Source organism: Cheilinus undulatus, linkage group 9, assembly GCF_018320785.1.
Source record: "Cheilinus undulatus linkage group 9, ASM1832078v1, whole genome shotgun sequence".
Classification (NCBI taxonomy): Eukaryota; Metazoa; Chordata; class Actinopteri; order Labriformes; family Labridae; genus Cheilinus; species Cheilinus undulatus.
In genome coordinates this window covers 45,618,572-45,643,340 of record NC_054873.1, presented here as the reverse complement: position 1 = coordinate 45,643,340, position 24,769 = coordinate 45,618,572, and the positions used below count along the sequence as shown (strand labels likewise).

At 40.6% G+C, this 24,769-nt stretch overlaps 1 protein-coding gene across 1 annotated transcript in view; it reads left to right on the top strand.

Annotated features, from left to right (window-relative positions):
- Nucleotides 1-24,769, top strand: part of cdh13 (cadherin 13, H-cadherin (heart)) — a 784,391-nt gene that overhangs the window by 400,799 nt on the left and 358,823 nt on the right. Inside the window, exon 7 of the mRNA XM_041795315.1 lies at nt 18,295-18,439. Coding sequence (XP_041651249.1) covers nt 18,295-18,439 — 145 coding nt within the window. The remainder of the gene's footprint in view (nt 1-18,294; nt 18,440-24,769) is intronic.

The window sequence follows — 24,769 nt, the reverse complement described above, 5'->3', positions numbered from 1 at the left end:
GCACCAGAGCTTAGCTACCTTTTTTCTCTTATACTGCTGCGCTGAGCGAAGCAACAAGATGGCTGTGGATCACAGTCATCTTCTGCTGAATGTCTATATGCCTCCTGCAGTTAATAAAGCCTTTTTAATTGTTCAAATGTCTTTTTTTAACCAAAAAAGAGGGCCGGAATGAGTTTATCACACAAACTTGAGTATCTCAAATTTGATTTTGTTTTGTCAAGCATCTTGATTAGTATTTCGTCCTACAGAAATAATTCAGGAAAACAGATTTTTTTATGTAAAGAAAAGCACAGGAGACACCTCCATTGTCTGACATCTAGTGACAACCTGCATAGTGGCATACAACTACATGGTCCAGTAATGACAAGGAAGGGTTCCCAATCATCCCATATTAGCTGGGACGTCCCCTATTTTGAATGGAAGTTGTTTGTTCATCCCTTTTTCTGCATAATGATAAATAGAGTTGTTCTGATTCTGATACCAGTATCGGAAATACATCTGATACTGCATAAACATGTGGGTACACGTGTTAATGCAATCAATCCAGTGAGGTCAAAGGAACTGTCTGCAGAGCTTAGAGACAGGATTTTTGACAGGCACGAATCTTGGGAAGGCTTCAAAAAAGTTCCTGTGCTTATGGAGGCCACTGTGCTCTTAGGAAGGTTCCTAAGAGCACAGTGGCCTCCATAAGTCTCAAATAGAAGAAGTTTGGCACAACCAGGACTCTTCCACGCTGGTCGCCTGACCAAACTGAGCAATCAGGGATGAAAGGCCTTAGTAAGAGAGGTGACTATAAAGCTAATGGTCACTCTGACTGAGCTCCAGAGATCCTGTGTGGATATGAGACAAAGTTCCAGAAGGTCAAACATCAGTGCAGCCCTTCAACAATCTGGGCTTTATGGCAGAGAGGCTGGATGAAAGCCTCTCCTCAGTGCAAAATGCATGAAAGCCCACTTGGAGTTTGCAAAATGCTCCACATAAAAGCCAATTGGGCTCATGGGTTTTGCACTGAGATGCTTCCGTCTTCCATCTCCACACAGATCTCTAGAGCTTGGAGTTACCATTAGGTTCTTGGTCACCTCTCTCACTAAGGCCCTTCTCCCCCGATTGCTCAGTTTGGCTGGGCGACCACCTCTCGGAAGAGTCCTGGTTGTGCCAAACTTCCTTCATTTGAGAATTATGGAGGCCACTGTGCCCTTTAGTGCAACAGACCACTCCTGTTGCCTGTCTCTGAGTTCTACAGGCATGTCCTTTGACCTCATGGCTTGGCTTTTGCTCTGATATCATTGTCAGCTGTGAGGCCATCTAGAAGTCTGTGCCTTTCCAAATCAGCTCCAATCAATTTGATTTACCACAGGTGGACTCCAGTATAGGTGTAGAAACATCTCAGCTACAATCCAGAGAAATGGAGGGAACCTGAGCTAAATTTTAAGTGTTTTGCAAAGGGATTGAAAACTTATGTCAACGTGATATTTCTGTTTTTAATCTATATGCACGTTTTTATATCCTGTTTTTACTTTGCCATGATGGGGTACTGAGTGTAGATTAATGAGAATGAAAATTTATTTTATTTTATTTTTTTCGATTGTAGGATCAGTCTACAACTTAATGAAACTGAAAACAGTGAATGAAGTCTGAATATTTTCTGGATGCACTGTAAATCATTCAATCAACTTTTAAAAGTGCTGAAATAGGTGTAATATCTAGTGATGTTCTGATATCTTGTGGTGCACACCTGTGGATAGAATAAAATGATAAACTGGCAAAAAAGAAATAGCAATCTAAGAACACATGGGGTGAGCTGGTCAGAGGCTCAATAAAAGCTTTCTCTGCTTTATGCTGTTGGGAATTTGTAATAGACCACGGCGGTGAGCATCAAGAACACGGCATGCTGGGACAGAAGTGCACAAAAAGCTCTTGCTTACAAAAGCTGCAAGCATTAACAGTGTATTTTTTAGACAAAGATGGTTGAGGCTGTTAAGAAGCATTAGAAAAGAGTGATTCTTGTTCCTCTTTTTGATTTCAAATCCAATTTTCTACTATTTTTTATTGTAAGACTGAAATCTCTGATTGATTTTCTTTTTTTGCTCAGTCTCTCCCTAAAGTATCATTTAATTACAATTTATTGGAGGGATTTTCAAAGTGGTGTTTAGGCACTGTCAGGGGTCAGTAAGGGGGTTAAAGAGGGTCCAGAGTTAAGAGTGAAATAACTCATTCTTCCACTGTAATTCTTTCATCATGAAGTAACACTGACAGGATGTGACACGGTTGGCCATGGCTGAATTAATTTTCTGTCATAGAAATATCTACAATCATTCTGAAATAGTTGAGCTTCACTCATCAGCCAACACTGAGCTGCATGACTGAATAAATGTGTCCTTTATTTGGTCCTCAAAAACCCTATGAAAAGGTTTCACTGCTGGAGCAATGGAAAAACGGAGTTTGTAATCCAGTAATGAATGAATTCAGTGTTGATGGCCGTGTATCTTCACCCTTTTATGTCCTAAACCATGGCAGTGACAATCTGGCACCAGCAAATGGTGAGGACAGGTTTGATACACTATATTACCAAAAGTATTTGCTCACCTGCCTTGACTCGCATATGAACTTAAGTGACATCCCATTAATTTATAAGGTTTAATATGATGTCGGTCCACCCTTTGCAGCTATAACAGCTTCAACTCTTCTGGGAAGGCTTTCCACAAGGTTTAGGAGTGTGTTCATGGGAATTTTTGACCATTCTTCCAGAAGTGCATTTGTGAGGTCACACACTGATGTTGGGTGAGAAGGCCTGGCTCTCAGTCTCTGCTCTAATTCATCCCAACGGTGTTCTGTCGGGTTGAGGTCAGGATTCTGTGCGGGCCAGTCAAGTTCATCCACACCAAACTCTCTCATCCATGTCTTTATGGGCCTTGCTTTGTGCACTGGTGCACAGTCATGTTGGAACAGGAAGGGGCCATCCCCAAACCAGTGTTGCCAGATCTCGTGAGACAAATAAGCAACCAGGCCTGTGAAAACAAGCCCAAAACAAGCGACTTTTGCTACAAAGCCCCCCCTAGGTTCTGGGGAGAGAAAAATCCATGGGGATGGATTGTAAACTGAGTCACATTGGTAAACTGTGCACAATTTTGCAAAACTGTACCCACTGTACAGTTTATTTTTCTCCCCCCTGATTTTCAGCACAATGACCCCAAGATGTAGTTAAACCACCTTTTCACATTATTTAACAATAGAAAACAGATGGGATAACAAATATAGACTGGTGTACCAAGTACATTATATACACAGTAAACCTCTGATAATTAAAATCTGCACACACAAATAAATATCATCCTGAATTCACAAATTCTTTATTATTGCTTTCATGCACTCATCTTCCTTTTTTGTTTTAGTTACAGGACTTTGCACTTTGTCCCAGGCATTGTTGCTCAAAAAAACTCCTACAGTCCACCGTCAGTCGCGCTTTTTATTTAAACATCACTGACGTTTTCCTTAACAGAAAAACAACCGATTGCCCTGCTCTGCCTCTGATTGGTTAGTACTTGTTGCCATCAGGGTCAGAGCCAATTAGAGAGAAAGAAACGTTTTATTCCTACCTCTGCTCCAGCTGTCCATAACTCTGTTACAGCGGTGTAAGCATTAATTGTATGACATATATTTATGACACAAGACCAAAACTTGAGATTTTTATGCTTGTACTACGGTCAGATAGTTGCGCACGGATTCTCAGTCTGACGAGTGAAAACAGGAAGGACCAGGAATACACCTTTGTCTGCACCTACTAATAACCAAAATCTGACCCTGTCCCCTTCTTATGGACAAAAATGCTGGAGATGTTTGAAACATTTTGCCCATGATGGAGTCCGTCTGTAATTCATTAACTGGCACTATTAAAGCATTACTGCCCAATCCAAAAGTATGATTGTGTTCATTTTCTGCTCTTTAGAGACCCACAAATCAATAATTAGGAGACTGTTCTTTAACTTGTAAGCAGGAAAATTCTCTTCTTTTGACGATGAGTGTGAATTATTGTTTATTTGCTAAATGTGGATAAAGAGAGAGAGGAAAAGAGAGGCGGGGAGAGAGTGAGAGAAAGTTAAAAGAGCAGCTTGCAGCGCTGTCGGTCTACAGTTTAATTTTTGCCTTAAAACGATGTAAAGTCATTCAGATCAGACGGTGAAGAGAGATCGAGGAGGGCTTCATACACTGCGTTATCAGCTCTAGATGCACCCTCAAACGGGTAGCTCGGCTGTGGTGGAAAAGAAGAACCCCTGCTGCACTGGGCTGCCGAGTCAAGCCAAGTTGAGCTGAGCCAAGCCGCGCCATGTAATGGAAAAGCCCCAATAGAAGCAGGATGCGGGTGGGAAAAAAACCCTGCTGTCTCCTGTGTGTGTGTATGGGGAAAGGGGAGGGACAGAGGGAACAGTCAAGACAAACTATCCCACTTTTAAATAACACATTGAAAATATCTGCTTGACAACTTAATATGGAGCTGGGAACAAGCACAAATAAGCAACTACACTTTAGAAACAAGCCCAAAAAAAAAAAAAAAAAAAAAACGCGACCCATGACTACCAATATTTATAAGCAACTTTACAGAAAAACAAGCCCAAAGTCGTTTTAAATAAGCAGACTTGGCAGCAATGCCCCAAACTGTTCCTACAATGTGGGGAGCATGGAATTGTCCAAAATCTCTTGGTATGCTGAAGCATTCCGAGTTCCTTTCACTGGAACTAAGGGGCCAAGCCCAGCTCCTGAAAAACAACCCCATATCATAATACCCCCTCCACCAAACTTTACACTTGACACAATGCAGTCAGACAAGAGCGGTGTCAACCACCAAACCCGTACTGGTCCATCAGATTGCCAGAAGGAGAGGCATGATTCGTCACTCCAGAGAACACGTCTCCACTGCTCTAGAGTCCAGTGGTGGTGTGCTTTACACCACTGCATTTGACGCTTTGCATTGCACTTGGTGATGTATGGCTTGGTAACAGCTGCTTGGCCATGGAAACCCATTCCATGAAGCTCTCTACACACTGTTCTTGAGCTAATCTGAAGGCCACATGAAGTTTGGAGGTCTGTAGCGATTGACTCCGCAGAAAGTTGGCGACCTCTGCGCACTATGCACCTCAACATCCGCTGACTCTGCTCTGTCATTTACGTGGCCTACCACTTCATGGCTGAGTTGCTGTTGTTCTCAATCGCTTCCACTTTGTTATAATACCACTGAGAGATGACTGGGGAATATTTAGTAGAGAGGAAATTTCACAACTAGAGTTGTTGCACAGGTGGCATCCTATCACAGTACCATGCTGGAATTCACTGAGCTCCTGAGAGCGACCCATTCTTTCACAAATGTTTGTAGAAACAGTCTGCATGCAGGTGCTTGATTTTATACACCTGTGGCCATGGAAGTGATTGGAACACCTGATTTCAATCATTCGGATGAGTGAACGAATACTTTTGGCAATATAGTGTATATGCTCTCTCTTCTTCCATCAGAGAAAAAGATCTGAATGCACCTTAATTGGAACACCATGTTAGCATTCAATAGGGCTTAGATTTCAAAATATCCAAGGCTCGCGCTGTAAATGAACAAACAGACAAAACATCAAAGGTGCCTGCAAAAGGCCATTATTTAGAATTTTGGACATTAGTGCCCAAGGATGATTAGAAACATACAGATTCACTAGTATTTCTATTACTATTTAGACATAATGCTAAAAGATGTATAAATGAGCCACTGGATTCCTGCTGTTGGAGTGTTCTGTTTCGTTGCTGTGGTATGAGCAGTGACTATTTCTGGAGGAAGTGACTGTATGAAGGAAAACTGTCTCTACAGAGACAAGCACAAGCTGTACAGACTCTTCTGCAGTATCTGATCTCTGACTGGCTTTGAACTGACAGTAGTTTAGCTTATACTTAGGGCTGTCAAACAGCTATTCTGATTTTAATTAATAGTTTTAAATCAGTAGTTAATCATGATGAAATGCATTCATCATACGCTTAAAATTCCAGTATTTTGCATAGAAAAAATGAGGGTGACTGCTACATGGGGTCAAAAGTATATAAAACGTTGTAGCCAGGATCAGGTGCTCTTCAGGATAAGAGAACAATGATATAATGGAAAAAGAGGAACAATGACTCTCCAGATTACTTGCAAATAAAGTCCATGGTGAAAACAGCAGTCAAAACTGAAAATACAAGGCCCTTTGATGTGTTTTAAAATCCTTTATTTAACAGGGATATCTAAGACTCTAACAAGTCTTCAGGTAAAAACAGGCGTTTCAAAACAGTGTCATGTGACACAATCACGAGACAAAAGTCACCACAAAATTGATATAAACGTAAGACATATATTACTAACAGCAGACGTCATAAAGCACAGAATGCTCATTCTTATAGTACAATACATTTTCCATACTAACATTTAGATTTAAAGGGCTAGTGAGAAAAGTCACCACAAAAAAGCATCAATATAGGCTCCAAAATTGACAACAGCTGACTGCAAGTAAATGAAGCGCTGGAATTTAGCTCATTATAATTGTTAAAAATGTCAGTCTTCCTCTAGAAATAGGATGCCAATTTGGAGGGTTAGGGTTAGGTACCACAGGGCTTCTAACCTTGCAAAGCAGATGGATTCATCTGTTTCAGTGTTTTCTCACTGGTGAATCCATATTGCAAAGTTCCCATCTGAACTGTTTGGGCCCGGTTAGAAAGTGACAGGACCAATCAGTGTTGAGGGGCACTATTTTCCAGCACGGCGGAGTCGTGGCGTGGGCAAGCAGCAACAAGAGGCCGGTGCAATTATGGCGGAAGAGATGCTCCTGAAGCGCCAGGTTTATCAGAACTTATGAACTTATGCAGCTCTTTATGGATTTTACTCTTTGATTGCAGTGCAGTCGGTTTGGGCATGGGACTACGACGTCACATGTTTAGCTCTGCCCTTTCCCAAATGCTGTCTACCCACTAAAAAAAGCTTCACAACCCCTGAGCTACCAGTTAAAAATCACTGAGCCATTGATAGTCACACTATTGCTCTAATGTGCCTTTAAAGAAAACATGACTCAGAGGTCAGACAAAATGTTTTTTTCTGTCATACATACTGTCTTGTTTTTCCTTTTGAATAGCAACACTTTTACAGATAAATGTGCTGCAGTGCATGCACAGTGACTCAGTTAGTTTCTCTCTTTGCTTCGTGCTGGTACTACGTACATCACACTATGAGGCTGCTGTTGTCTTGCACTAAAGACCTGTTGATATGACTGTAAAGATATTACATTGTAATTGTGGTGTATTTTTATATGCTATTAGAAGAAGTTGAATTCTGGATAAGCAGTGTCTTTTATGTAAAGGAAAGTTGTCCTTAGAGCAAACAGTGACCTTTCCCCCTGTGCAGTGTGAAGGTCTCAGTGTGATAATAATCTCACCTCTGAGGGAAAATTGCCGTGCTGAGGCTTTGTCTCTGCTTTAAAAGCAGAGTGAGAGGAAAGAGAAGCTGTGGGAGAGAGAGGCTTTCACAGAGCCCTGTAATGTTAACAGACAGGATGGCCTGTAGTCACAGATCTACACTCGGAAGGTGGATCCAGGTCAGCCAATAAACACAGAGGTGATGGTCGCAGAGTTTATCATTTCCCCTGCGACTGTCGGCTGCTGCTCCAGCATGAGCAGGGCCCATCTTCTCCAATTCTCTCTTTCTTTAATAAGCAATTTTCCCTCCAAATCAAATCACTGCTACAGCTGCTAATTTTCAACTTGAGAAAATATTTCTCCATGATCCGTGATAGAGACAAAATAGCCTTCTCATTTTGCTAACAGGCAAGTGATGAGCCGTGCGAGGAATGCAATGCCTCGGGTCTGAATTTAACTTCCTCAGCTAATCTGCTGCACACACAGACACACAAACATTTTCCCACAGGAAATTCAGCAGTTAGCTGGCTTTTTGGCTGGAGGGATGTTAAGCAAATGAAACACAAAATACTTAAAAAAAGAGAGGGAGATGGAAACTAAGCATACACCTTGCAGGTGTGTTTATCAACATAAACCAAAGAGCTTATGAGCTTATCCGCAAAAAAGAAAATTATTTCTGTATTTACCATCCACTCAGGGTGTGTTTATAGTTTCTCATTTATGGTCGGGCTGATGAGAAATATTACCACCTGCTATTCTCTGTGGTTGTGAGAAGAACAGTTCAAGATGTGTGCCTCCAGGGATTCGCTGACTTCCACTTTTTACAGCCTAAAAACTCAAGACTTGCTTGTTTTAGGTCCAACACGTTTCAAAAAAGTGGGCTGTTGCTTCAAACGAGGCCAAAGAAGCAGGTTTAAATGCTGTAGCTCTGTACACTTGACTCTGCTAAAGGTAGTTAAATCAATGGTAAATGTGCTTTTTCTGACAAGCTCTTCACAATTAAGGTCTGCAGTTATTACGCTCGACTGCTTTTATTTTGAATGCCCGCATTAAGAAATGTGTTGTCAGTAGCAGCCTGACACACCTTTAGCAGGAGAGAAAAGACACTTCAAACTACAGGTGCAAACAAATGAACACAGAGACTTCTACAAACATTTTTCTGCAATTTCATGCTCTGACATGTCAGATTTTATGTAAGGGGGAGAAAGGGGGTTGTACCACCTGGAGATAATTTCAAATGCATATATATTCTTTAAATTTGTAATACAATAATATAACACAGGAACTACAAAGGGAAGAATATATAAATATATACTTAAAAAGTAAGGCAACTTGTGTTTGGTACAGTATTTCTCTGTTTAAATAATGCTTCTTGGTGATAAATCATACCGTTGGAAAGCCTGTTTACTACCTTTTTAAATGATGCCATATTTGTAAGGATCATGCATTTGTGGGATGAGCAGCAGAGCTGAGTATGTGGGTTGCACCCATGAAAAATGTGCCAAATGTTCTCCGCCAGTGCCAAACAGCTGATTCTGCTGTTGCTATTGATTCTTGTTTTGAGCCTCTGGTACCCACAGGTACTGCCAATCAGGCACCTGATTGGCAGCACCTGTGAGCCTATTATTGTTGTTATTGTTTTTATTATTACTATTATTATTATTATTGTAATTACTATTACCAATAATAACAACAATAATAATAATAATATAATCACTGTATTTTATTATTTTTTATATTATCAAAGATATTTCATGCATTGATAAGAAGATTATTGCAAAAAAAATGAAAGAAAAATTTGACTTTTAAACTGATGGTATTTGTGCATTTATTAAATTACATGGCTGGTCTTTTCTTTATTTTAGCCAGTAGATTATTAGTAGTATTTAGAATCAGAATGTTAAAGAAAATTGATAAAAATAAGATTGTGATCTGGCTCAAGAAAAACATAAATAAAAATCTGAATGTATTTTTTTCCGTATCCCCCACCCTTACTCTTGTGTTTTTGCACCTAAATCTAATCCAAACTGAGGTGTTAAAGGGCACAGAAGTAAAGAGTGGAATATGTATGACGTGAACAGAGCTGTAAAGTTATCCATGCTTTTAGCATCCCCCATTGTAATGGTTAGCTGCATGCTGACCTGTCCAGAAGGCCCTGTAGTACCTGAGCTGACAGCAGGAGGCAAACATAGGTGACTTATTTCAATAAACGAAGAGGAAATAAAGGAAAATAACATGTTAGACGGGGAAGTTGGCCTGCTTTTTGGCAGGAGGACTCCTGATACTATGCTATGCTTTTTATCCACCATTTGACGTGAAGGGGTGAGAAAATGATTCATGATGTTGGTCTTATATAGAAACGATCAGTTAACAAAGACTGACTGACAAGCATGGATGACAGCCTGCATGATATATCTGTGTATGTTCCTCTGTTTCATCTCATACAGAAATGCAGGAAAATTTGAATCTTTTTTTATTTTCTATTTAAGGTGGAGGGAGCGTGTGTTTCAGGTGGAGGGAGCGTGTGTTTCAGGTGGAGGGAGTGTGTGTTTCAGGTGGAGGGAGCGTGTGTTTCAGGTGGAGGGAGTGTGTGTTTCAGGTGGAGGGAGCGTGTGTTTCAGGTGGAGGGAGTGTGTGTTTCAGGTGGAGGGAGCGTGAGTTTCAGGTGGAGGGAGTGTGTGTTTAAGGTGGAGGGAGTGTGTGTTTAAGGTGGAGGGAGTGTGTGTTTCAGGTGGAGGGAGTGTGTGTTTCAGGTGGAGGGAGCGTGTGTTTCAGGTGGAGGGAGTGTGTGTTTCAGGTGGAGGGAGCGTGTGTTTCAGGTGGAGGGAGTGTGTGTTTAAGGTGGAGGGGGCGTGTGTTTCAGGTGGAGGGAGTGTGTGTTTAAGGCGGAGGGAGAGTGTGTTTCAGGTGGAGGGAGTGTGTGTTTAAGGTGGAGGGAGTGTGTGTTTCAGGTGGAGGGAGTGTGTGTTTAAGGTGGAGGGAGCGTGTGTTTCAGGTGGAGGGAGTGTGTGTTTAAGGCGGAGGGAGAGTGTGTTTCAGGTGGAGGGAGTGTGTGTTTAAGGTGGAGGGGGCGTGTGTTTAAGGCGGCCACCTTAACTATAAAGTGCTGCTGAAACGCGGTTCTAATTGGGTGCTTTTAGGGATGTAGTGGGTAGTTGTACAGCGACACAGACAACCAATAACTAAGAATAAATGAATCTATGGTGAAGCAAATGTCTAAATGACACAGAAAAACTGTTCCCTAGATGACCCCAAACATAGAAGTGACTGATGATACTTGCCTGGAGAGCGTGTGCAGTCTTACAGGAACATGATATGAGGAGGTTGATTGGGTCTCTAAAGACCTTGTTCCACATATCCCATCATGCTTAATAGACAGCACCTACATACAGTATATGCACAAGGACATGCATTCTCTTCCCCCTTTTATGCACAGATAAGCCCACATAAACACAGTCTCTGCAGTTTTCATTATGCAAACATTTCAACAAGGAATGGAAGGGTGCATAGGTGAGGATTTGCACAAGCATCCAGCCATGAGGACCCAGGAGGATTCTTCATACTGTAGTGCAACAAAACAAGCTATTAAAGGAGACCCCTTCAGCAGTGAGAGTGCAAAGATGGGTGAACTATGTGAAAGGGTGCGCTGCTTCACTGAATTAGATTTAATAAATATTCACATTGTAGCAAAGTCAGCAGTTTAATCACACTCAGTCTTTCACATAAAGCCTGCAAGGGGAGAAAAATGCTCCTTGTAAAGAAATTATTGTTTCAAGACAGGGTATGAAATATATATTCGATAGCAATTTATATCCATTTGTGTTTTCCTCAGGGAATATTTGGGTCCTCTGTTTTTTGTTTCAGAAACCAGAGCTGATTCTAGTCTATTAGGAACAGTCCCGGAAAGACTTAGACAATGAAAGCAATGAAGGAAGCCAACAAAAACAATTCTGCTCCACTTAACTCATAAGAGTTCCTGTAAAAATGTCTGCTTCCCAAAAACTGCTGTTAAAATAAAAGAATATGAATATATTTTTTCCACTTTAAACAAGAAAGTTTTTTAAAACTACTTCAGCCTGATATGTACACATCAAATCTTGATTACATTTTGGGGGATTTTTAACCCTTTAAGGCCAGTATGTTTACATCAGTCCACTTTAAAGTAGTTTCCATTGAATACATTTTAGAGAGTAGAGAGCAAAGGAGGGGGGGCGACTGGCTGCTCAGTGTGACTGAGGTGCTTCAATAATAAACCAAAGTTGGGTGCTCTTGGAGAACAGGGGTAAATAAATGTCCAAAAAAGGGGAGAAACCCAGGCACTCCATTTTTATTTTGGTTTATTTTTTGTCTTAGTGCTTGGGTTTTCCCCCTTTTTTTGGACATTTCAGGGAGTATTTACATGTTATTTTTATCAGGGCCTGAGATGGGTCAGTGATTGGCAGCAGGATTTATTCTGATGCATTTTTTTTTTCTACAGTGTCAGATTTAAAATAAAAACAAAACAAAACTCACACTTGTCCTAAAAAAATGCCAGCTGCCCAAAAGCTGCTGTAAACAAATTCTATATTTATTTTCTTGCACTCTTAATGAGTCAGTCACTTAAAACTACTTCAGCCTGAAATAAACATATTAAATATGGATTATATCTTGGGGATTTGAACCCTTTAAAGGTCAGTATATATACAAAACTCCACTGTCAATGAAATACACACACTTTTAACACACACACACACACACACCATTATCCAACATCAATAACAACATACATTTATTTTTTCAGTGGAAAGGCGCCCTTGCTAACCTGACATGCCACATGGATTTTTTTTTTTCACACATCCATCTGGAAACCTCCGATAGCATTGTTTAGGAAAGGGCAGAACCTTTAAAAAAAAACAAACAAAAAAAAAAAACTTGGAGGGTGATTGGATGAATGTTCTGTCTGTCAGATCTCTTGAAATCAAACTGTCTGTATGCCAACGTTTTAGCTGACATCTTATTATCAATATACCTATTGTTTATTATGTACTGTATGAGCTTGAGTGTGTTTGATTTTGAAACTGCATTGCTGCCATTTTTGGCCAGGTCCCCCTTGAAAAAGAGATCTTTGATCTCAGTGGGGCTAGCCTGGTAAAATAAAGGTTAAATAAATAAATAAATCTTTATGGGCCAATCAGAGCAACAAACACATGACGTAGCCGCGACCCAGGAGTAAACTCCATAGAGAACTGCATAATGCAAACCATGGCGACTGTAGACATGTCAGCACACGACTTTTGTCCTTTTTAAAAAGAAAACAACTCACTGCTGTCCTTTGTTCTTCTTGTAACGAAGAAATGCCATCTAGTTCTGATAAAACTGGCTCTTTAGCAGCATCCACGCTAATCTTTTCTGCCATAATTGCACTGGCTTCTTGTTGCTGCTTGCTTACGTCATGCCTCCGCCGCGCCCTTACGTACTGTTTCTTGATGCTGATTGGTCCTGTCACTTTCTAACAAACGGTTCAGATGGGAACTTTGCAAGATGGATTTGCCAGTGAGAAACATGGAGACGGGCGAATCCATCTGCTTTGCAAGGTTACACCCTTGCAGGAAAAAATAAAAAAGTGTAACATTTTGAGGCATGCTCTGAATGGGAAAAAGTAGCACCATCTGGTGAAAAAATATAAAAACTACAAAACGAAAGCTAGTAGTCCAAAATGAAATCTTAACATAAAGGAATGCATTAGTTTATATTTGATAAATGTAGGTTCAAAAATGGCATTTTCAGTGGTTTTCAATGGGACATTTTTTGCCCTTTTTGTGAAGCTTAGCCATTTTTGGCTGATTTAAGGAACTGAGACAACAATTCTGATTTTTATTTTTATTTTTATTTATTTATTTTTTTAATGAATGTCCTCTGGCAAATTTTAGCTGCATTCATTCAACACAGCCAAAAGCTGAATTTGACAAAATTTCCATACGATCTTCGTAGGTCAAATGTCACATAAATGATTTTATTAGTGCAGTTTTATCAGTCAGTAACTAAAAATGTATTTACCCTGTTGAGAAGTAATACCCAAATACCGGATTTATTATCCATTTCTTTTACATGTACTGTAAATGACATCCATCTTGGAAAGCTCCCATAGAAAGCGTTCGGAAAGGAGGACTTTTCAAAAGATTCCCAGACACTGATTGGAGGAACGTTCTGTCACATTCATTACAGGCCAGTGTTCATTGACATGGCTGCCTCTTATTGTGATGTCTTAGTGCTTTACCTATGTTTAAACTGAAGATTGCCCTTCATATTAAGTATCCAGAATATCTCTGTATGAAGCCTGCATATTACACTTTAAAGCATGAAGAAAATTATGCAAATCAAAGCTGTTCCTATCCGTCAATTGTCTGACAGATCACAGCTTTTTTCCGCTGAGAGAGAATACATGTTTGATTAAGTATTCTCGCCATGTTCCAAACAGGTTACTGCTGCGCTGTCGGTGTGTTCTCCATTCAGATGTTCAGATGCCTGGCTCCTCGTAGCTAATGTTCTCATTACTGCTCAGACATGCCGAGAAGAAAAGCCAAACTCTGCATGTGTTTATGTGCGTGTTAGTATGACAAGGGGAAGTCATGCATACATATGCTTGTTGGCATTGCACCCTTGTTCCTCAGCCAAGCAGATCTCTGCTCGTTTCCATTGTATAACATGCCTCTTAGCTACTGTGAGCCTACGTGTTTGCAGAGAAAGACGGATTGGATAAAAATGCATGTTTTGTTGAGAGTCAGCAGTTCTTCAAGGATGGATCCAGAGGGGGAAATGGTTCCTCTCATGGAAAGCCTCCTCAAGGAGGAGAGGGGGGATAGGATGATGTATGAAACCATTAGTCTCCTAACACCTAAAACACTTAATTCAGCTGCATGTGTGCCATTACAGCCATTACACCACAAGCTGTAGGCACAATGGTGATGGACGCATGGGAGAATAGGCGAGGAAGTGAGGGAGCGGGGTTGGATGACCCTTGTGAGGCAGGGTTGCATGATGTCATGCGTTACTGATAGGAGGAGGAAAGGCTGCTAATGTGATGCTGCAGATAAAGGAGGAAGTGCTCACTGCAGCCGTCTGTCTGATGAATCCCTGCAGGCCTGCTTATAAAATAAGTGAAAGGATCTCTTCAGATTTAGATTGAGTTAGGGGTAATGTTTTTGAATACATTGCTTTTATAGGATAAGGATCAGTGACTTCATAATGTGCTCTGCCTCATGTGAAGATTAGATCAAGCCTTGGTTTTATCAAAACTGATGCCAGTTTTTTGACCATCAATGGCAACATACAGTGCATTTAGAAGTATTCAGACCCCTGTCAGGTTAATCAGAGCAAAAACCAAGCCACAAGGTCAATGATACTGCCTGCAGAGACGGGGTTGTCGACAGGCACAGCTCTGGGGAAGTCTACAGAAACATTTCTGAAAGTTTCCAAGAGCACAGTGGTCTCCAGAATCTTCAAGTAGAAGTTTGGCACAACCAGGACTCTTCCAAGAGCTGGTCATTCACCCAAACTGAGAAATTAGAGGAGATCGGTGACCAATAACTCGATGGTCACTCTGACTGAGCTCCAGAGATCCTGTGTGGAGATGGGACAAAATTCCAGAAGGACAACCATCACTGCAGTCCTTCAACAATCTGGGCTTTGTGGCCGAGTAGACAGAAGCTTCTCCTCAGTGTTAAACACATGAAAGCCTTTGAGTTTGCTAAAACTGCCCTGAAGATTCCTTAGTGTAATGAAACCAAGACTGAACTGTTTATCCTCAGTTATAAATATAATGTCTGAAGAACAGAGATAATTTTGGAAGCTATTTTTAATTTCAGTCTTTACATGAAATCTCTTTTAGTTTAAGTCACATTCTAATAATTTCTACCCTTTTTAGTTTTAGTCGACAAAAACTCAAAAACATTTTAGTCTAGTTTAAATCCATAAAAAGTCCTCACATTTTAGTCTTTACTTTTAGTCCAAGCACTTTTTTTCTTGCCTAAATCTGGTACCAAATCATGGTAGTGTGTTCTGCACCCTGGTAAACCTGGGGTCCCCGCTTTCTACAGCTGAAAGGCAAAAGAGATACAGATGCATTGTTTCTGACAGATTTACCCACAGTGGAGAAATATCATGAATTTTGAATGTCCGACAAAAACAAAATTACATTTTAGTCTAATTTTAGTCATCTTGACGAAAACTAAACTTACATTTTGTCTGTTTTAATCATCACAGATCTATATTTGTTAGCTTTAGTCTAATTTTTGTCATGGAAAAAAAGGCTGTCGACATACAGTTTTAGTCATAGTTTCAGTCGACAACATTAACACTGCGCAAGAAAAAGCAGACCCCGCTTATCGCCTGCCCAGTACCATCCTAGCAGTGAAGCATGATGGTGGCAGCATCATGCTGTGGGGCTGTTTTTCATCAGCAGGGACTGGGAGACTTGTCAGGGATGAGGGGAAGCTGAATGGAATAAAGTACTACGAAAAGCTGTTTTGCAGCAATGTTTTGCAGGAAGAAAATCCCCCAATCCAGGTGTGCAAAGCTTGTTGCATCATTTTCAAAAAGACTCGAGGCTGCAAGTGCTGCCAGAGGAACATGGAGGAACAACATTTTTGATAAATCTGCTAACTTTTTCAGATTCTGTTGTCACTTTGCCAGTACAGGGTGTAGATTATTGATAGAAAATAAAATAAATTGTAGCATCAGGCTGCAACTAAACAAAACTGAAAAATACTTTCTAAATGCTCTGTTTAAGCAGTGATATAACCAGACCTCTTTTCACATTATCAGCCTGTGCTATTTGAAGTTTTCATTTGCCAGCCTAAACTTCAGTGTGAGTAACTTTTTCAAGAGTGTTTTTGCACTTAGCAGAGTTAAGTTTTAACTTCTTAGAAAAGACTGTGCATTGTAAGCAGTATACCTTGACACCTGCTGAAGCTCTCACCTAAAACATATGGAGACTGTTAAGAAGTGATGAGTGTTAAGGATGTGTGTATGTGAGTGTGAAGACACCTGAAACCTGATTTCCTTTTTTTGTTGTTTTTACCTCATTCAGCTGGCAACTGTGTTAGCACACTAAAATAGCTGGTTTTGTTATACATAACAGCTGAATAACTGTGCAGTTAACAAGAGTCACTTTACACAGAGAAGATGAACAAAACTTTCCTCCTAGGACATTAGTTTTGAGCTGTACTTTTATTTTAGGACACTGAGTCTCGACTGGTCTCAGGACTTGTGGCCATCTTTTTAATAAGAAGTCTACATTCAGCCACTGGGATCCTCCAGCAAGCCTTTGTTTGACTACGACATGCTCCTGGTCCTTAACCCTGACAAAGCCAAATTCATGTTATTCTCCAAAACCAGAGACCTTACTGACAGCCTGCATAAATTTCATAGCAACTCTTTGACAGTTCACATGATTTAACAAGTCTCTGACTACAAATATCTTTGTATCTGGCTTGTCTAGAAACTAATAAACTTCACATTGATACACCGGCCAACAAACTATGCCAAAAATTTCCTATACAGAAACAGGTCTCTTTTACTGATGCTCAGCAGATGACATATCATTCAAGCCGTTGACTATGGTTTCACTAGCAGGGACTACACCATCAACATGATGCGATTTGACAATTATTTATTGATGAATTTGGAATGATTCCTTTGAGCAGTGATTTAAGATGTTTGCTAGGGATGGTATGGGGAAGCTTAGGGAACCAGCCACAGGTCCTTGGCATGACAAACCCCCTTTTAAGAGCCCTATGGATTAACCTGACACGCCAGAATGACTGTTTAATATATACACTGCTAGAGTCTTTTTCACATTCATTTGGAAAAGCTCCCATGGAAAACGTTTTGGAAGGTCAGGAATTTTCAAAAAACTTGTTGGAAGTTGACTGGAGGAACATTCTTTCTGTCACATTCATGACAGGCCAATCAGAAGCCGTGGAGGACAGTGGATAGAGTTGGAAATGGGATAAGAGTGGGGATAAACGTGGCAAAGGAGCACAGGCCCCATATTAAGATTCCTGCTACTATGGATGAATTCCTTCGGAAATAATTTAATTTTTTTCAATGCACATGGTCTTATTCATGGAATTATTACCTCCGCCAAGGAGGTTATGTGATCTGAACATTTAGTTAGTTAGTTAGGTAGTTTGTTTGTCAGCAACATAACTCAGAAAGTAATGGATGGATTTTGATGAAATTTTCATGAAATGTCAGAAATGGCATAAGGAAGAACTGATTAGATTTTTTGGACTGATCTGGATCACCGTCTGGATCTGCCTTGATCAGACATCACCGCACAACAAATGATGCATAAATAGGCTAAATCAGTCTGACCTCTACATGAGTCATGCGACTCAAAAATTCATGCCTGAATTGGCTGAAAATCTCAGAGCCTATGCCTGGATTTAGATGCACTGTTTACAAGAGCAGTCTGTAACACAGGCTGTTTATCCTTTGCTGAACTGGTGGTTTAAAAAAAAGGTGTGTGGGGGCATTTATTAAAAGAATACCCACTTCTGCAGACACCATAAAACACTTTCTTTGACCTTGTTTTGGAATACGTCTGCTTTACAGTTTACAGAAGCCTTATGTCTTCCTTTTACCATTCTAGTTATAGTTGTGTATTCTTGGGGTTAGAAACACGTCAGAACTGTTGTGATCTAATCTAGGCAAAAGCTCTCTCTAGGATGCAGTGAATTGCATTGATGTTTGATGAGGAAATATCAACCTCAGCTGTCCTTGACTAAAAAAGTGTTGGGTAGTTTTGTGGCACCAGCAAATTTTGTCAAATAAACTGAAGAGTTACCCTCAGACTGTCTTCAGTTCAGTAAATAAACTCCTCCATCCTTTCATTCACAGCTGGAAGTGTCGACCACAGACTTTGACGGAAACCTTGTTGAAGGACCGGCCTTACTCATGATCACTGTCATCGACCAAAATGACAACCGGCCCATTTTCAAAGAGACGCGTTACACGGGAGAAGTCCTGGAGGGATCTCCGTACGGTAGGTGACATTGTTATATAGAAGGACCCTGGAGGGAAGCGGGCTGTTATTGGATTTAGTTGGACAGCGATATCACAAACGCTCTGATTGCTCCACTCCAGATGTACTCTGATCCTAAACTAGGTGTGGATGTGTCGATGAAAGCTGCGGCTGTGCTGTGTGTCTGAGCTGGCAGGTTTGAACAGGGTGTTGAGAACATTTTGCTTATGTCTGAGTAACAAAATCACTTCCAGATAAACAGTTCCTTCTTTTCTCCTGGTTTAATTATCACCTCAGCTTTTTGACTTGCAGAGACCCTGGAGGAGAGCACCTGCTCTGTTTTTCTTGATGCCTAAATATCAATATTTCAGACACCTGTCAAATTAGTTTCTCACTTTTAGTGGCAATTTCAGTGCTGACAAATGAAAAATGTTCTTGTTAAAGTTTCCATGTAGTTAATAGTCAGGACTGGAGCATTTTGGTTGCAGCTTCTCCTTTCTTGTGAATGCAGTATCACAGAAATGCTTTGAGGGATTTGCTTCAAACTTTGCACAAACATCCACTCTGACTGTAGGATGAATACCTTAGACTTTAGAGGTCAAAGGGGAAATCACTGTGACGTAATAGCTCAATATTTCAACAATGCATGTAGAGACACACTTGATTAGATTTTGCAGATATGTCACTGTGATCTTATATGAGAGGAAGCAGTAACTTTGTACCGTACCGTATCTTTTTTAAGGAGCTCTACCTTTGTAGAGCTCTGGGCCTGAAAAACAACCTCTCTGCATTCAACAGCATTTATTTACTTTTCCCCACAGTAAGGTACTGCTGTGACAAAGTGACATCTATGAAAGTGTTAAAACTTACAGTGGTGGCTGGAGGTGAGGAGTCTCTGAAAGATCTCTGCCAGACTTGACTGAAGATGATTCATAGTGCCAGTGAGACGCTGAAGAGTCTCCTGCTACACCTCATAAATTAACAATCTGTTGGAACATATTCATGGGAGTATTTGCCTTTCAAGTTCTGCAAACCATTTATAAAAAAGTCATTATTTATCATGGAGCCAGCAGACTACAGGTAGACTTTTTTTGGTTTAACACAGACGGTGACAGTGATTTACGCCAAGTGTGACATTTGCTGGTTGTTGGTCAAATAATGCCCCTTAATTTTAGGTGTGTAGGTGTGTTTTGGGTTTCATTTTAGATTCCAAAATAGACCCAGGCTGTACAATTACATAATGTTATAAAAGGCTGTAATTATTAGTAGTACTTGAAAGGTTTGCAGTTGCACTTTGGAGAAGGACCTTTACTTTCAAAAAGAAAAAAAAAAAAAAAAGATTTTGGAGAAATGATTAAGTTATTTAAAAGAAAATCTGTAGAAATGTCAGGTTTTATGCTACTTAAGTTGAGAAATGCACACTTCATAACATCATTATTCTTTGAATTTTTCTTGAAAACCAAGCAAGTTGACTTACAATGATACCATTTATGTACTATATCATAATAACAACCAGAATTGCAATTGCTGTATTGTCAGGGTGAAACTGAAATTGCACATTGTAAGCAAATCATGCAGCACAAAACCACCTTTTGGAGTTTTTAAGAAAATCCTGACACTACCAGGGTTTTCTAACCTGACACGCCAGATGGATTTGTTTCACATTCATCTGGCAAAGCACTCATAGACAGTGTTTGGGAAAGGGCAGATCCTTTGGAAAAAAATCTTGGAGGGTGATTGGATAAAGGATCTGTGTGTCACGTCTTTACAGGCCAACCAGAGCAACAAATCACGTGACGTAGCCAACTACCGAGGAGTAAACTCCATAGAGAACTGCATGACGTGAACCATGGCGACTGTAGACTTTTGACATTTTTGAAAAGAAAACAACTCAATGCTGTTCTCTGTTCTTCTTTTAACGAAGAAATGTCTTCAAGTTCTGATAAAACTGGCGCTTTAGCACTCTTTTAAAACTGCTGTTGTTTTGTTCAGAGTCTGTTGTGTCTGTTTATCGTCTATTATAGGCTGTTTCTCATCCATTATTTATCTCCGCTGGTGTTGTGAAGTTGCACAGACATCCACTGTGTAGCAGTGTCCAATCAGAGAGTGAGATCCAATAAGGGGGCGTGTCTTTCAGTAAAAAGAGTTCCAGGAAGCCTGCTGTCCTCAGACCAGCTAAAGACCTTTGGGACAGTCTTTAAGATGGCGGGTCAGAAACTACTTATGGTTTGACCAAAGACCCAAACAGGGGCGTGGTCACTCTGGAGAGCAGGAAGTGACAGTTCACTGTTTCTAGCAAGTGCAGCATTTCATAATAAAAGCACCAGGGACAGACAGAGGAATTGTGTGATGAATTCTGTAAAGTACATCCATTTGACCATGTATAAGAAAAGAGTTTGAGCCTTCCTCTGCTCTGTACACAACAACAGAAGCTGTACTGTATAAGGAGCTCTTTTTATTTTAATCAGCTGAGAAACTTCGATGACTTTTATGGTTATGATGCAGTTGGCCTTCACAGCCACTGTGAGGATAGCAAACTTTTTATGACATCAAATATATTCCACCGTGTTCCTACCTTCTCTCTTCTCTCTGCCTGAAGAGAGAAACTACTCCGCTGACACTTGGTGGAATTAATAACCCAAACATGTCTGTGTGACGACACCAGCGTGATCTGAGGGTGTTTACTGTTTGTGTGAAGCTGTCTTAGCTCTTTCAAGAGACATTCTCTTTATTTGTTTTCTCTCTGCATGTTTAGATAAACTCTGATACTCTGCAGTGAGGCGGTCAGGATCCATGAATCTTAATCCAGTAGATAAAAGTTTAATGGTGTCAGCCACTGATGTGATTAGGATTCTCTGCAGCCGCCCTGGTGATGCTCAGCATTCAGCAAGATGGTTTATAAGTGTGTATCCTTCTTCAACTGCAGTGTGATCCCAGATATGTGTTTACTTCAAGGGATTCTAAACAGTTATAATAGTATTTAATTAATGCCACATCTTTGAGCTATTGAAATTGTGGATGTCTGTAAAATTATTGGAAAATGTAGAAAGCACTAGAGTGAAAGTTTTCTCACAGAAGTCATACTTTTCTTTCTTTTATTACAATATTTTTGGGGCTTTTTATATCATATTATAGGGAAGAATGGAGTCTGGAGTCAGAAACAGAGATGAGAGATTGTGGAATGACTTGTAAGAAAAAAGCCTTGTGTTGGACCTGAATTAAGGTCGCCCATATACATTGCACACAACCTTACTGCTGGGTAATCTGCACCTATACACCTACTTTTCTATGCAGCATTATATTCTCCCTTCCACGCTACAGCCCATCTGAGAGGTGCTTATAAATGCTCACAGTGATCTAAGTGTTGCTCTGATATCCTGCAATAAACCTGCCATAGAAATATTTAACACATATTTAATGCATCCCTTTATGAATTAAGGTACATCCGTGAGTTTTAAGTAACTGCACACTTCCTCACATGTGTGGCTGTAATGTCAGGCTGGATGTCAAAAATGTATAACCTGACATGCCAGATGAATTTGTTTCACACATCCATCTGGAAAAAAACTGCATGGACAGTGTTTGGGAAAGGGCAGAGCCTTTGAAAAAAAAAAAACTCAGAGGGTGACTGGATGCATGTCATGTCTGTCATATCTTCATGGGCCAATCAGAACAGCAAAACACGTGATGTTAGCCGCTATCAAGTAGTAAACTCCACTCTGAACCATGGCAACTATAGACATGTCAGTACATGACTTTTGTTGTTTTTGAAAAGAAAAAAAACTCAATGCTGTTCTTGTAACGAAGAAATGTCGTCAAGTTCTGATAAATCTGGTGCTTTGGCAGCATCCACGCTATTCTCTTCCACCTTAATAGCACCAGCCTCTTGTCGCTGCTTGCTTACATCATGTCTCCGCCACGCCCGAAAGTACTGCCCCTCGACACTGATTGGTCCTTTCACTTTCTAACAAATGGCCCAAACCATTCAGATGGGAACTGTGAGAAACACAGAAACAGGCGAATCCATCTGCTTTGCGAGGTTAAAAAAAATGATTCCACTGGAGGTAACTGTGTCACGCTGATTTGTTTTTTTTTTTTTTCAAATTTGTATTTTTTGTTGGGATTTTTTGCTCTGGCTCAAATGGTTGGCAACATACCCCACTCCCCCTGCAATAATTAACAGCGGAATTGCAACATTTGGTCCGTAAGCTCAGAAATACGAGAAACATTCAGAAATATGGATAGAATTAATTCAGATAATGAGCAGAAAATTTGCTGCTAACCATTTGCATTTCAAATGTAGACCATAAATGAGCCTTACCCATAATTTCCACATACACCGGCTCCACTCCACTGCGCTCCATGGTGCCACATATTTGATTCCACCAAAGGCAAGCGAACTAATACAGTGGAGTTTTTTTCTGACCAGCTTGGGACAAGAGGACAGAGATCCCAGGGGAACTGTCAGTTCACGCAGTATGTCAACGGATTATTTAGCCTTTTTGGTGTTGAATTGCCATTCATTCCAGCATGATTCCATGATTTAATTACTTCCACCATGGGGAGCACAATATGAAGTAAAAATGTAATGTTTGCTATAAGGAATCTGTTTTTTTTTTTCTTTTTTTTTTTTAATTCCTTAAAGTTTACTTTACCTCATCAGTGGTTGTAGCTGTGATCCACTGACCTCCCAATGACCTTTTCCATGTGCCAGGATGATACGTAATGTTGATGCATTGATGATTCTGTATTTACATATTTTGAAGCTGACCTGATACTTTGCATGTTTCCAGCTGTTTGGATAGATCTGCTCTAATGTGGATTGATGTATTTTGTGGGCAGCCAGCGCCGAAAATAGCCTCGCAGCATATTTCTAATAAAGTGGAGTGGTGCCTCTGGGATGTGCCGGAGCTGGACCGGAACAAGGGTAGTGGAACTGCTCTGATTGGCCAGGGAGGGAGCAATTTGCTCACAAAACAATCCACCGGCAGATTGTGTTGCAGATATTGCATGTGGAAACTTGATTGAGCTTGCACACCTGAGGTGTTTGGTCCATTTTTGGCTTGGGAGAATGTGGATACTCAAACAAACTTTTTTGCAGACCAAAGAACCAAAACTTGGTCTTCTTGAAAACAAGGTCCCGGTTTGCTTCCAAGTGCACCAGAGTATTGTATAGGTGAGAAAGTGATCTTAACCAAACAAGAAAAGTGAATCAAAAATTGGTCAAATGTTTCAGAGAGTCTATTCCTAAGTCTATTCCTGCGCCAGCCCCATATCCCATCTTTGCAGATATCCTTCAAACCGTCCCCTCCATGATGCACGCTGCTGCCCCCAATGTCTGGTATAGCCCATCAGGTCTTGGGCACCCAGTATGCGGTGAGTTGGATCATGCCTGGGAAGCACACCAGGTACCTGAGGTGCAGCTGCAGCTCCCATATCCAGGAGCTGACTCGTTCTATCCCTGCTCTCCTGGGTACACCAGCATACCCAAAAATACGGGGAAGAGAAGTTGATAGCACCTGTAAATGATGCCACATAGGTTTGAAGAGCTTGGCTAATGTTAGCATTGCACCTGCAGTCTTTGGTCCCCCTTGGAAAATATCCACACCGCTGCCGTTGATATTACAGCTCAACCTTACAACTTTATCTCCATTTTATGGACCAAACAGTGCTGTGCTAAGAGATCCGATTACTCACTATACTGTTGAGTATTTCTGGTTCATTCTGGATCAACATTAGACCACAGCAGTGGCCTCTGACCAGAGCTACAGCGTCAAAGAGTAGCTGGTGGCTGTGTCTTGCAAAATTTGACATTTTTTGTGTGCTTGACAAAGTGTAGACGGAAAGCTAACCTTATCAAGTGAAAAATACAACAAGTCTGTATCTAAACCCTTCAGTTGCATCAAGTCCACTGAGCTCTCCATGTGAAAGCAACTTAATGAGACAGAATGAAAAGTGAAATCTGCACTTTAAATGCCAACGTGCTAGGTAGGCACACCTGGCTCTTGAATGCATTGAAAGGAGACCATGTGATTGGTCTTATTCATGATGCACACCTTTATATAATCAGAGGGCTTTATTCAACCTCTTTGCTCCTGGGTTGTGAGCCTTGTAACCTGTAAAATGTAGTCCCACTGTGCACCATCTGCATTAAATAGTGTGCTTTGAGTTTTCAAAAAGTCCACCTGAAGTCTTCTTTCTCCATGATAAATAATGAGTTTTTATAAGTGGTTTGCAGAACTTGAAAGGAAAATACTCCCATGAATATGTTACAGCAGATTGTTAATTTATGAGGTGTAGCAGGAGACTCTTCTGCGTCTCCCTGGCACTATGAATCATCTTCAGTCAAGT